Source organism: Asterias rubens, chromosome 9, assembly GCF_902459465.1.
Source record: "Asterias rubens chromosome 9, eAstRub1.3, whole genome shotgun sequence".
Lineage (NCBI taxonomy): Eukaryota > Metazoa > Echinodermata > Asteroidea > Forcipulatida > Asteriidae > Asterias > Asterias rubens.
The window spans coordinates 15,895,037-15,910,493 of NC_047070.1; the positions used below are offsets into that span (position 1 = coordinate 15,895,037).

The 15,457-nt window shown below is 36.8% G+C and overlaps 1 protein-coding gene and 1 long non-coding RNA gene across 3 annotated transcripts in view; both read right to left on the reverse strand.

The window, feature by feature from the left end:
• The window catches only part of LOC117294933 (uncharacterized protein C20orf194-like), a 30,406-nt gene extending 27,064 nt beyond the window's left edge, over nt 1-3,342 (reverse strand). For both annotated transcript variants that reach the window (XM_033777487.1, XM_033777486.1), the window contains exon 1: nt 3,210-3,342. In XM_033777487.1, the coding sequence (XP_033633378.1) occupies nt 3,210-3,277 (68 nt within the window). In that variant the 5' untranslated portion in view covers nt 3,278-3,342. The remainder of the gene's footprint in view (nt 1-3,209) is intronic.
• Nucleotides 3,343-5,366: 2,024 nt separating this feature from the next.
• LOC117295089 overlaps nt 5,367-15,457 on the reverse strand; it is a 45,196-nt gene continuing 35,105 nt past the window's right edge. The window contains exon 3 of the long non-coding RNA XR_004519635.1: nt 5,367-14,411. This is a non-coding gene — a long non-coding RNA (uncharacterized LOC117295089). The remainder of the gene's footprint in view (nt 14,412-15,457) is intronic.

Below are 15,457 nucleotides of genomic sequence, written 5' to 3' on the forward strand. Positions count from 1 at the left end.
TCGCAAAATCTGCAGACAAGCAAGCCAGACACTCCAGGGCAGTAAAAAGTGTATGGGTTCTTTTACATGTACATGTATGCTGTGCATTGTACAGGGGATCTACGACTTTATTCCATATCCAAAGGTTGAAGCAAACATAGTTCTCTAGTTTCCGGAACCTGAACCAACACTATGACAATGACAACACTCGGTGTCTGTCTGGTGCACTAGACTGCTTGGCCATATTAACAGAGTAAATTTCACACTACATACCGTAATTTTCGGATTATAAACCGCGCGGAGTATAAACCGCACTTCCTCAAAATATACAAACAAATATTTAATGTCGGCGTATATGCCGCGCGGAGTATAAACCGCGACCAAAAAAAAACAAAACATGAAAACAAACTAAACCTCAAAACACGGAAGTGAAGTACGCAAACCTGCCCGCGTTACGGGTGATTTTTTTATTTCACACTATCAGTCCTGAATTATCCTTTGTTTCCATCAACAACCCTTTTCCAGAATTTGAATTTATATTTTGATGATCGGTTGTGTTGACCATGTTTTGTGAACTTCTTTGGCAACAAATCTCCGTGAATCAAAGATCGGTCAACAACGCACACCTAGAAATAGTTGAACTTTGCCCTGCATCGCATCGCCCTCTGTTGACAAAAGTTGTTCATGTTTGATTAGACTTGGCCACAATCCGCGAAGTGTGGGTCAGACGTTCAGGCTATGTGTTGTACAATAGGGAGCCGATCCGTCCGAAGTCTAGCCAAGATTTTATGAATGGAACTACCACCGGCCAATCATCAAACGGCCAATCACAGCATGCGCACAAAGGGGCCGTGCTTGTTTGCGGTCCTCTTTGTGGCGATGTGCAGTGACGGACGGGCGGCACATCAGTCAGTCTTGTATAGTTGCCACAATGCGCGAGTTGCGTCGTAATTAAAGTTGAAATGTATTTAAGTTTACACTATTGATCGTAATTGAAAAGATCTATTATAGGATAGCAATCTTTTTGTAAGCTGGCAGCCCCCCCCCCCCCCCCCCCCCGCTACATGTTCAAGGTTAATGGACTCAACAATGAGGGCGGTTTGAAAACGTTTTGTTTGATCCCAGGCGCGGCATAGTTCTTTGAGTACGTTCATTCACCATTCTGATGTTGTGGTTGAGCTGAAGAAACCGCTGGCTGTCACGAGTGTAGCCTGGAAGTCTGACGTCAGTATGTAGAGATCGTAAGATAAATAGACAGGGGACCAGTCTATTTCGCTCTCACACGAGTGCAGCCTGAATGTCCGACGTCAGTATGTAGAGATCGCAAGATAAATAGACAGGGGACCAGTCTATTTCGCTCTCACACGAGTGCAGCCTGAATGTCTGACGTCAGCATATATATATTGCTAGGATAAATAGACGGGGACCAGTCTAGTCTGAGTTTCGCTGAGCGAGGGCGCTGACGGCGGTTGATTAACGTTTTACAAAGGAAACACGGAATACAAATGGGGTGGGATTTTCAACAGGACTTTGTCATCACACAGGCATGTTTTGCAGGTTTTTGTTCTCGTTTCTTAAAAAAAATAATATTTAGAATGTATTACATACGATCTTTCTTTTTAAAAATGCCGTTTTTTCTCTTAAATATTTATACGTCCGCCTACAAGCCGCCCGGAGAATAAACCGCAGGGGTTCAAAAAAATGTCAAAATCAACATATAAACCGCGGTTTATAATCCGAAAATTACGGTAGTACAAGTTCATTCATCATTCAGTTTTATAACTAACTGATTGTGGCTTTTAAGAGTGCTCATTTTGAACGCAGTGGAATTTTCTGTTTCCATGGCATGTTCCATTTCTTTGCTCACAGCTAAATCAATTTGACAGTATAATATTATAATTATTTCTTGTTTGGGGGTTTGTGTTTTTTGTTTTTGCATGGTGATTGCCCAAAACAAAATGAGGTTTCTCAAAGTAGGCCTACCAAGCAATTCAAAAAATAAACTTTGAAAAAAAAAAAACTTACATGTAGGCCTTACATGAAAGCTTAGTTCATTTTAACTTTCATTTATTTTTATAAAAAAGAACTTTTTTTGTTTAATGTTTAGGCCTAATCATAGTAAACACATGTGCGTCAATAAACAAGTAATTAGTAAGAACCCCAGTCGGAACAATTGTGGACCATTTCGAATTGATCATTTCGTATCACTTCGTTTTTGTGCGGCAGGAAAACAACAGTAAGTACCGAGCAGAAAGTTGTATTTTTTGAAGATGTTTTTTAATTTCACTCAACAAAAAGGAAATACAAGCATTATGAATGTGTATTGAGTAGGGTGGGGAAAGCTTTAGGTGTACAGTACACAGGAAACTCCAGTTCTGGCTGGCTAACGGTCGTACAACTTTCACCCATCAACACTGATTTGAAAAACGTATAGCGTTAAAAAGGCCCTACATATGAGACCCCTATATTATAAGGCTCACAGGGGAGCCTTATAAGTAGTTTCTAGAAGTAGAAGTACCCTAATAAGGATGGGAGTCCGCAGAGCTCTGGCTCTCACCAGCTGGCCAGGCATCTATGGTCCCAAACCCAATGAGGACCAAGTGGAAATACCAAGCGAGCATGTATAGGGCATAATTATAGGCCATGGGCCTATATATTTGATAAATAGGCCTCCTATTTACAAATGGAAATTTAATTATTTCCAAAATGTGTGCATTACAAAAACAACCCATAATTCCCATAAAGTGAAATTGAGCTCTCCTCAACATAAATAATAAACATTGTCAACTTCAAAACTATAAAGTTTTAGAAAATGCAAATTTTGTATTTTATATAGGCCTACCTAACAATAAATATGTAACTAAAAAATAGGGGCCTACTTATTTTGAGCACTTTGAGTTTGTTTTGAGACACTTGCAAAATATCACAAATTGTTCACAAACTCATGATGTTACTTGTTGTTGTAATTGTATAGTACAAGTTGTTCCACATGTAGCCCAGGTTGTACTCCTCCGTTGGACGTCCTACCGGGGCAATTCTATTTTAATAAAGTAACTTCTTATTTGAAGATTGAGTACAAATTTAATTGCAGCTTGGTGTCGGAAAAAGACGGCATTTCCTATCAATTACGTACTACTGTAACTGCGTATATAACGTTGCAATGCAACTTTTTAGTGACAAATATGTGCGTTTCCTACACAAAATTTCGAAGCTAAAAGGTCTAAACTTACCTGGCAAAAGCTGAAAATGTAGCTTGTGGTATATTCCTGCGAGCTGACGAGGGCCTTTTAGGAGGCATGGCTTCAATTTTTCAGAAACATTCCCAGCCGAAAACTGCATAGAAACTCTAAACAACCGCCGCCATCTTTGGAAACGAGTCACGTGACCAGCAGAAGCCAGTGAGGACGTCCAGTGATTGGTTGAAATTCTATCTCGATTTACATATAGAGAGCAATTCGGCTCAACTTTGAGATAAAGTTTTGTCGGTAACATTACAACTTTCTATCGGGGGGGGGGGGGGGGGGTGGGGGTGACACACAAACAACCTGCCATAAAATAGAGAGATTTAATGCAAAATTTTGCCATTAGATTTTTTGTAACGTTTCTTCTCTGTTTTGCAGAAAATACTGTTCAACACATTTTTCTGCGTTTAGCAAAAAATGAGTGGTGCATCAGTGCAGTGGCGTGGGACTTGCCCAACCTGTTCTTTTTTTAAGGGGGGTGGGGGTGGGAGATGAGGAAAGTTCAAATCCAAAATGCAAAGTCATCAAAACCACAAGATGTCACATGCTACAATGCTGTGTCCTTCTGAAGTTCTCTTTACTAGCAATCATAGTATTATTTTACAGCCTGTCTGATCAGCCATCGTTTTTTTCTTCTTTGGGTATTCATTACTCATGACTAAATTTTGATCAAATTTTAATTAACTTCACTGCACAGTCAGATCATTCTCCGTATTGGTTGGTATCAATTTCCTTATTATATAGACAAAAGAAAATATCTCACATTCTGTCGATTTATGAAAGGAGTCCGGTGAATTCCAAGTAAGATAGTAAGTTGGGCTTAATGTTTTGTGAGTAGCATTTTTTGCCTTAAAGAGAAAGCCCGTCAGATGTAGTTATTTTGATAACTTCTATATTAAAGGCAGTGGACACTATTGATAATTACTCAACAAAAAAATCATCATAAACCGTTCTTGATTACAAGTAATGGGGAGAGGTTGATAGTATAAAACATTGTGAGAAACAGCTCCCTCTGAAAGAACGTAGTTTTCAAGAAAGAAATAATTTTCCATGAATTTGATTTCGAGACCTCAAGTTTAGAATTTGAGGTCTCGAAATCAAGCATCAGAAAGCACACAACTTCGTGTGACAAGGGTATTTTTTCTTTCATTATTATCTCGCAATTTCGATGACCAATTGAGCTCAAATTTTCACAGGTTTGTTATTTTATGCATATGTTGAGATACACCAACTGTTAAGACTAATCTTTGACAATTACCAATAGTGTCCACTGTCTTTAAAAGCAATATCTTGATTTGAAGGTGGTAAAACACGACAGCAGAAGTTTTGTCCAAAAAACAGCTACGCTGCAATCCATCCTGCAAAAACCCAATTCTTGTTTGCTTGGGTTTGATGTATTTGTCAGTGTTCCAACTCAATCTAATCCGAATCCACGATTTTTTATTTTGAGAAACTTTACATTAAATGGCTGTGAAGTGATTAAATCAAACAATCCTTGGCAACAATTTATAAAGATTTAAGCCAAATTAAAGCAAAGGTTTACCACCCACAATACCACATCCATAAAATTTTTTGGCGACTGGTGCCCCTGTTGCATGCAATTATGTCCTCTATGCAATACTATCCAGAGGACATCATTGCATATGCAATAATGCAAATGCAATAATGTCTGCCGGACCGTTTTGCATATGCAATCAAGTCTGCCCGAACGCTGCTGCATAATGCAATTGTGTCCGCCTGGACACATTTGCATGTGCAAAACCGTCCTTGCGGTAAATTAAACGCCCTTGGTCGACGGAACACGTTCGCCATTTTTTTACGAGCCAAGTGCATGTCATGAATAACATGAGAAATGTTCGGCCGTTGGGTGGCCGCTGCAATCATAAAATACGTGAATATTCATGCTGCATAATACGTAGGTTCAGTGCATCATATGCACGCTCGCTTATGCGTGCACATACATGTACAGTCATATACATGTACGTCGGACGGTTTTTGCATGGCCCCGGACACGATTGCATATGCAAAAGTTTCCGGAGAGACAGTATTGCATAATAACACAATTGCATCCGAAACTGGGTCAAGAATACAAGGGATTCAGGGATTTACTCAGAGCTCAATTAACACACAAACATAACAACTTGGTAATGTTTTATCAAAACATGTGTAGGGCCTAAGCATCTTTTATTCCCCACTCCATAACAGCTGTTACCATGACAACAGCGGATGGTCAGAACACCTCAACGTCTCAACTAACGGGAAAGATAAAACATTAGATAGAAGGGGACAGTAGTTATCAATGACAGATCAAAACATGTACTAGATCAAGTGACTAACAACATGCTAAATTTATCACTGAAACTACAGATTCATCAATTACATTTTTTTGGACTTAACTATTTGCTAGTAATATTCTTACACTTGTATTAATCCTATGAAGGTACGTTTACGGTCTCACATCACTGAATTTTTAACTTTTATTTTTGGACAATATTATAAGTATTTCTCTAATCGTCATAATGACCACAGTTCTGATAGATCCTAATCATCGGAGAACAATTGCCTCGTTTGGTTTGTATTGGTAAAGTAAATACTTCTTAAGAGCTTCCTAGTAACTGGGAAATATACTTTGGAAGGACAAAGTAATTAGGGATGATACTCATCTATTGCTTAATGCCAATAAACATTTTGTGTTTTTCTGAATTTAATGGTTATTACTTGACTTAAGAGCTATCAGCTATTTTGAAGCCACTTGCTTTAAGCAAAATGCTTCAGAATTGCCTATAGTGACCAAGCTTAGCCATTAAAAACCACCGAGATGACCATTAGCAAGTTGACCACAGTGAAGTCCTCATCTACATGCATAACATACAGTATCTTGAAATGGAAGGTTCGGATCCAATCCAATACCTCAAATCATTGAGAAAACAGTCTTTTGATGCACCACGATGGTCTACTCTCCAACACAATCTCATAACTATCTGGTTGGGTCATGACAAATTCCAACCATTCGCTGAACAACAAAACAAAATTAAAACCAAACTTCTCTTCAAACTTGTGTTGCACCGACATCGTGATTATGCTGGTGCTTAAAATGGGTATCGGCCTTAAAAAAATTTAACTTAATGGTTACACAAAAAAATGAACAAACTCAAAGGAGCACGGCAAAGCATTAGAAGTAATAATGGGACAAGATGTGTGAACCATTTCTGGCAAAATGATGCAAGTGATACAACACTGCCGCTATGTCTCACAAAAACACATCATACTTGATCTGTGATATTAAAAGTGCATAAAGTCAGGCATTAAAATAAAAACAAAAACAGGAATAACTTTTTTGCTCTAAGGAGTATTGGAGCTGACTGATAAAATTATATTTAAATTGTGATATACAAGTTCAAACTTAGGAACACAGCAAAACATAATCTAAAAGTGGCTTGTTGATGTGCATAAATCCAACGTGATGTGTACAAAATAAACTATACCATAAGCCAACTTTAAAATTCATGAATTATATATAAAATGTTCACAATAACCATTCATCAACTCCACATCACAAATGTTGGTCCCTAGCTTTTTAACATAAAAAAAAAATCAATCTGCAAACAAAAACCTAGTTAATATTAACTACTTTAAAGCAGCTGTTAAAAATAAAAAAATTCAAACATTGTGGATTTTTTGCAACTTACAAAATGAAGCTTGGAACATAACAACAACAAAAAAAATTTTTTTTTTTTAACTAAATGGGTAGTACTGGTTTTATGAAAAATCAATATGAAATAAAAATCTATGTTTTTGTTAAATCAACAGTAATGAAATCACTCTTCTCTTCCCTCAACACGAAAGAAAAACAAACAACTAATGATGTTAGACTAAGAGACTTAAATCAAATAAAAACATTAATGCATCAGTGTAAAACCCTCTTACAAATCAACTTGGAAACTATACTCTTTAAGGCCATATAAACAACAACAAAAGAATTAATACACAGGATTATGCATCCTAGTTACCATTCCCAGTAACCACGAGCAACCCCATTCAGCTATAAGAAAGGAGTTTATATATATGAACAAAGAAACAGCTTCAGTCATATTTTAGATTACAGGATAAGGAAACCAATCAAGTTTATTTTAGCGAGCCCAACTTTTTCATGATAACGAGTCAATTTTAACAATTCTCATACACTCAAAAAATACCAGAGTCAATTATGACCCGCATTCCTGGCCCATTTCTGGGTCAGAGCGACCCAGGAAGTGGATACAAATTTGACCTTAACCAAGATTCTGCACCATTTCGACCCATTCAGGATCAATTGACACAGATCCCTGATCATACTGACCCAGAAATGTGTCAGGTTCCATGGAACCCGGCTCCAGGTCAATCCTGTCCCGGAAGTTTCTTAAGTGTTAAGAATAAGAGTTAGTCGGAAAAGTTTTTCAAAGCAGCATAACTCATAACCTCCTGCAAGGGATATTTAGTAGCAGAGGAACACCAAATAGAACAGCTTTATTCTCAGTTTTAAAAAAGGCAAAACTATTATCAGAAGTTGCATGTTTCATTTTTAAAAATTGAACAGTGCAGTTTTTATTTTCGTGAAGACCAACTCTCTACTAATTCATGAGCTAAAATCATCATACTTAAATAGCTAATATTTTCTAATGAAATTTTCCCAATATATTATGAATAGTTCAAGTGTTTTTGTTAAAAAGCATTGGAAATGTTAAGCCCTTCAATTCATTGCAGTTTGGAAAAGTTGCTCAGCAATAACGCTACTGAAATGCTTTACAACTAATCAATTATGAAACATTAAACCATGCATACATTAATTATTGATTGTTTTAAACTAAAATGTTGATGTAAATTTATACAGTTCATGCAATTCGATCTTTTCTATGATTGTACATCTTAATCTTTTAACTCTGTTTTGAATCCTAGTTTTCTCTTCCTATTTCCACAGGACATTCTATACAAATGTATTCAAAGACAGTAACTTTTTTTTTACAAAAATTGTAAGATTTCAGCTTATTTTCAACACCCGTATGGTCAAGTCTAATAATTATCATGCATTGTTCAAAAAGTTCATTATCATTAATATCACAATAATAGACCCTCATCACACCGCCATATTGTTGTATTGTTCCCTGACTTTCAATTTAAAACCACTTCGAAAAAAGTTCACAATGTACAAGGCACCAGCCTACTCTGCCAATGAGCCTCAGTTTGACTCCCATAGACGTGTGTGTAAAATGGCGGATGCATGAGTAAGGTCTAGTCACACCAAGTGTCAATTATATCAAAGTGCTCTTCACTGTCTAGTTATACAACACCGAGTGAGTCGGGGGACTGGATGTGCAGAAAAAGGTACTTAAGTAAGGCAACTAGAGGAGCCAGACTACAATAGCCTGGGAATACTATTTAATTTTTTTTATCAAACCCACAAAAATTATATACAACTTAGAATAACAAGATTGGTTTAACAACAAGTCCAAAGTTAGTGGCACAGTATCAATCCATTACGACTATTATAAATCCAACATGGAGGTAAAAACACTGGATATTTTCTTCCACATTGCTGGCAGGTGGTACATTTCTTGAAAGAAACTGAGCCTTTTTAAAAAAAATGATTCAAGGTATTCTGCTTTTGAGAAAGTCCCAAAATATGTCTCACAACAATTTGTTTACAGGAGCTCTGAGTTACAGAACACACCTGTGGAATCCCAGACTTTAAGAACAATATTCTTCAGCAGGAAAACTCTTCAGCCCAATAACACATTTACAGCACTATGAAAGAAAACATACAAATGTTTACCAAGCATTTAATACCATGGTAGACTATCAGCTCCAAAGACTGAAATAACATTCTTATAAGTCAAAATTTTACCATGAAAAATAAAACAATTATAACTGTGCCTTCCAACCAACTTATATATGCTAACCAAAAACCCAACAAGTGTCAGGTTTATAAAAAATAGAACATGTTCTCACTATTTAATTTGTGTTATTAATTTTGTTAAAATTACATCAAATTACTAAGGAAATGAGAGAGTACTCGGTGCTTAAGAACAGAAGCTCATGTTTGAGTATCAACACTCAGTGATTGAGTATCAATGCTCAGTGATTGAGTATTAACACTCAGTGATTGAGTATAAACACTGTGTTTGAGTATCAATACTCAGTGATTGAGTATCAACACTCAGTACTTGAGTATCAACACTCAGTACTTGAGTATCAACACTCAGTGTTTAAATATCAACACTCAGTGTTTGAATATCAACGCTCAGTGTTTGAGTATCAACACTCAGCGTTCGAGCATCAACACCCAGTGCCTGTGTATAAAATGAACTGACAAGGGGAATTATCAACATTGTAAGCAGCACTTTTATACACCGAGCTTCTAACACCATTTTAGTGCATCTCATGTGACTAAGTTAAAACACTGATTTTAATTCAGTAATTAGTTTATAGTAAGGTCTCTCCAAAAAGGCTACATTCCTACTTTTCAGTTCACTCACTCGCACCCCCTCTCACTCTCCCATCAAAAAAATTCCAATTGATAATAATACTGCTTTTTAATCAAGCTAATAAAAACACCAGGAACGGCTGGAGTGCAAAATAATCTAACGCTTTTTCATATTACCTGGTTGAAAGACCGACTCACAAACTTTCTTGGAATGGAACACCTTTTTTTTATAGGAACAACCAAACCGTTCTCCTAAACAATTGATACATGTACAGTGCTATAAAGCAGGCAAGACACACCCTGAATTGTCGTTATCAATATTAAATCGATACCAAGCACTTTATTTGGTTCCAACATCACACAACCAAAGTGTCTCACTACAGAAATTCATTTATAAATGTGCAGTCAAAGTATCCCTAAAATATATATATTATCATTAAAGAACAAATATCAACAGCATCTTTTTGTTTGTAGGTTTTTTTCATGTTTTTTTCTCTTCAAAACAATTCATTAAAGCTATTAATCAGATAATTGTACAAGTTAAAAATATGAGACCTGCAATAATCATATCCATGCTAAATCAGTAATCACGCAAATTGTCATGAAATGCCTTTTGAAAACCGATAAGCTACTAAGCAAACAATAAGTTCATTTAATTTGAATACAAGAGTAATTTCTGGTCACTCTTTCATTCGATTCACAAATGTAGAAAAAAAGTTCATGAAATTGACTGTTCACTGTCATCTTGGAAGCACAGAGTGCTTACTTGAATAAATCACTTCTCTTTTTAAGAAAAAATCATTGCTCAAGATTTTCATTCAAGAAGCTGATACTTGACTGATCACATGACCTTGTGGACAATATCAGGTCACATGACCTCATAGGCATGTCGATCACATGATATAACTTTTCAGTATTGGTAACATGACCCAGTCCGACAATTTTGGTTGCTTAACATCTGTTGACAAAACGGTCATAAAATTTTATTTGTCAGTAATAGATGTATCAAAACTTCTTCAAAATGTATCACATGACCTCATGTGATGATCATGTGACCCCATTGAACTCTACTCACTTGACCTGATTTGAGCAGTATCAATCACACACCTTCATTTTATAGCAGTCACATGAACTTAATTAGCAATACTGATCTTGAATGACCTTTATTTACAAATACTGGTCACATGATCAACCTTATGTAAACAAAACATCAACTGCATAAACTGTATTGAGTTTTCCTCAGTCTATCAGCAACGCAGAGTTAACAATAACTATTTTGTTTTTTACTTTTTAACTGCAAACTGTTAATGTTTCAAAGAATGACATTCAGTTCCATCCTTTGTTAAAATAACTACTCACCATTCACAGCAAAACAAAACTGTTAATTCCATAAATATAGTCAATTTACTGTTAAGCAATTTGGGGAAAGTTTTCATTTGGCAAATTTCTTTCATCAGCAGAGGAAGTGAAATCAAAGGGAACAGTATATTTAGATGAACACTCAAAGGTAGATCAAGGCACAAACCAGAAACTCTTTGGAAGTACATTTTGTTTTCTTTGATCAAACAAAGAGAGAATTCCAGAGTGTGTCTTGTCTATGCAGGAACTCATAAATGATCAATTGTGTAGATTTGTGTTGTATGCTTTAACTATGTGCGGTGGAAAAAGACCTTTGGGCCAAAATCTACACAGAAAAAATGTGACAGTGTTTTATCACGAACGTAAACTATCATGAATGTAACCAGTACATTAAACACATACAAACTGCCCAAACTAAAAATTCCATATTGTCTGGGTACAATGTTTTTTAATTTTTTGATGGGGATAAATCTTGAAACAAATTGGCTTGTTGATATCCTTCTTACACACAGCATAAACAAAACAAAAACACACACACACACAAACAAAGCCAACATAAAATTATTGCAAACTGCCCTGCTTCATAGCTATCTACTAAACTCATGATATTAGATTACTCTAGTAATACACTACAGAAATGCACATACAAACCATATGTTCTCAACAAAAATGAATCAAACATAAACGGAATTATATTTCAACCTACTCTAGTTTGACATGGTTTCTGATGTTACTACTTGCTGAGGCTCCAAAAGTGTACCCCATTTGGTGTATGTAGTTCCACCCCGATTGATATTTGTTCCCTTGTGAACATCCAGGGTAATACACATAAAACTACCCCAAATGGCATATGCTTCGATTGGATCTTTATTCCCCAATGAAATTAGCAGTGATCCCCAATCTAGGAACTTCTTGGGTGATAACACCACTTTCTGCCTCTCTGGCATGACTGATGGGCCCAACATAATAAAGCCTGCAAGCACAAAAACTTGCTAAGCACAGAATGGTATTGCTTAGCCGAACCAGGTTACCAGCCTAAATTACATTAAGTTTGCATTGTCGTGGCTGGTGCCCGAACTCAAGTTTTGCTTACCAAAGAAATTTGTCAAGCTGTATTTTCTGCTTATTAGCTTTATGAAATTGAGCCATGGTCATCCAACTAAACATCTTGAAGAGGGTATAGACCTTTAACAAACATTACAACCATGTTCCCTGTCTCCTTTGACAATAATGAAAATATATTCTCATTACTCCATACAGGGGGCAGACTATTTTGACCTTCCAGCCTCTGATTAGGAATGGCAGGGAAAACAAGATGGCTGCAATAGATCTATTTACTCAAACTTTATGTCAGAAATGACAACATATTGGCCTCTTTCCAGGTTGCCAGGATATGTTTGGTAAGGTGATCGTTTAGATTCCTCCTCCCGCTAAACACTTCAGAAGAAGGAAACATGCTAAGTGAGTGCACCACGTGATTGGTTCACAAAGACACCTGTTTGGTTGGATAATTACACCCATACCCATTAGGGAGGCATAACACCTTTTGAGTACTACCCCCCCCCCCCTCCAAAAACAATTATAAAAAATAATAACAACTAGTTAATAATAATAAACAAATAAATAAATAAGGCAGGAGTCTTGCCTGAAACCATTACAAATCGGAGAAGTTGTTGATTATTTCATTACTTTCCTGTTTGCATTATATTGGTTGCAGCAGGATCTCAACCGATCTTTGAAACCAACATGAGAAGTTGATATATAATTCCGTTTTAAAAAGGAGAAAGAAAAAAAAAATTAGTGGACTGTGAATATCCTCCAGAGAAAAGTGTCTTCAAACTACAGGGTGTGTACATAACATGTACATTTGAATTAAAATGAAACCATTTCCCATGAATGATGTGTCTGTTGTGGGTTATTTTTAGACTTGCACAATGAGCTGGTATGGCACTCATGCAAATCTGCACAATTGAATGAACAAATCTTAAATCCAGGTTGGGTTAGAGAAATAGAAATATATTTTTTTTAATCAGGTCAGGTTTGTGATCGCACGGCTGTATCTTATGTGTAAATCTCTTTTTTTACATGGTGCTACCCGCAAACCTCACCTGATTCTACTTTGTACTCCGACCATGCAAAGTTTCAAATCCAACAGAAGAATTTGTGGGTACATCCGTATATGCGTACATTCGTTTTGGATCTTTTATTGGAAAACAAGAACAAAATGGCTAAATGTGGGTTGTGATTAACTCAGCCCTCCATCCCTACTACATGAGCCCCGTTATTTTTAGTGTGTTTGACATGGGTAGCAAGTACACCTGAATGTGATATTCAATGAGTTTGAGTTTCCGTTGAGAATTGAGAAATGATGAGTTTGAATTGGGTAGATTTCACAAAGAGTTCAGACTAGTCTTCTTTTGAGATACTCAAGTTATTTGTCTGACTTGGGACTAGCCTAATAGCTCCTTAAAAGTCCTAAGAATAGTCCTAAGTTAGGACTTCTTTCATGAAATCAACCCCAGCACTCTGTAATTGACACATTTTGATCTTTGATGATAATCCACATGACGAATCTTCACAGTCCCTATTCAATACATATTGCAAAACACAAAACAATACCAAATAAATATATAGCACATGAAGAAAAAAACAGACACCACAATCGAGTGATACATTAAATACTTTGTTAATATATGCCTAAAAAACAAAAAGGGGGGAAAACCAAGTCATTGTTGTGATTAAAATTGTATAATAAGTCTAAGAGAAGCTTTTATATCTTTAAAATAATCATGTGAACTCACGGCAAGCAGATTTTTAAACAAAGGCTAATTTTCTAAACTCATCTTCTCTGTGTTTCTTTTAAGTGATTGATTTTGTATGGAATATTCAGAATAACTTTCAAAAAAGTCATTCTATCTCCTACTAGATTTAGATGAGATGTGGAAAATTGTGTCCCACATGTGACAAATTTACATTAAAAAAAGTAACATCGTATAAATCCTACACCCCTTTCAATTTTGTTCAATGAGATCGACGTCTAAATCGTTGCCAGGGTCCAACGGAAAGATGCCGAGTTCCCGCCCATCATCCCCGTCAATGTCTTCTGCGTTCTCCTCATCGCTACTTGCATCTCGGACCTCTTGTTGGTCTCTTTCATTGTCATGACAACGAGTGCTGTAGCGGAGGCTGTATTGGCCATTACTCCCTGACTTGGTCGGTTGATCGAGCTCTTTTGTTGGGCTTGAGGTAGGTGTAATCATGACGCTGGAGGTGTGACTGGTATCCCGTGGTGATGATGCGATGGTCTGCAGCCCGCAGAATTGCTGGGAATCCAGTAGCGGTTTGCAGTGGCTCCTTGTGTGGTACTTGTTCTGGATAAGAGGAAGAGTGGACAGAAGAAGAAAAAAACGTCACACAAGGTGATTATTGGAAAAAATACAAATGAGTTATCTGCAGAACTTTTCATTAAAAAATACTGGTACTCTAATCAGAGATCGAAGTCCTTGGTACTCTACTATTAGACTCAGTACCACGTATCAGAATACTCATACTCACTTGTACTCATAATTGATGAACAAAGTACTTCACTTGAGTACTTTTCAGCAGAACTTGATACTCAACTAAAAGGAACTTGAATACACTGCTGGTCACTACCTGAACCAAAAGGACACTCAGGGTCATGGTCTCCTAAAATGGCGCTGCCAAGATTATTTTTTTGATGATGACGTCAGTTGAATAAATATTAATTATACATGGTTCATAAATAGTGCTTTATCCCACCCCTAGAGGTGTATCAAAGCGTTCAGTATGTTGTCCTGGAGTCAATATGAGACCATGCATGCATTTCATTCTGTGGTCTCATTTTGTCCCCAATAGAAAACACATCAAGCATACATCAAATGTTTGCTATCATACTTGTAAAGTCATTCCATGTTTACATCTATATGAACAAGTGCAGTACTCCAAACCACAAACCCATGTCCCTGGATGTAACATTCTGTGAAATCACTTGACAACGACTTTGATTGAAGTAGCTGGCTGTAAACACATGGACAATAAAAAAACCATTTGAATAGAAATGGCCCTTCAAACTCTCAAACCTATATCAATCAATACTGGACGTGCCTAGATGGTGTATGCCAACAAGCACACTGGCCCATGGTTGACCCACGCATACTTGCACCTCCTGGCAACTGTACCTCAGCCATTGCTGAAGGATTGAACCCCAAGATTCTCAACTGATTTACAACCGTCTTTCACAACTACATGTAAATATTCCGAGAAGAATTACATTATGGGACATTGCCTTGAGCTGTTTGTACACGTACAGACAACTTTACAAACTCAACGCTTTGAAGGCTAATCATAGTTAACTGTGGCCATTATTGTCTGGTACCCAGTCTTTACATAGTGACAA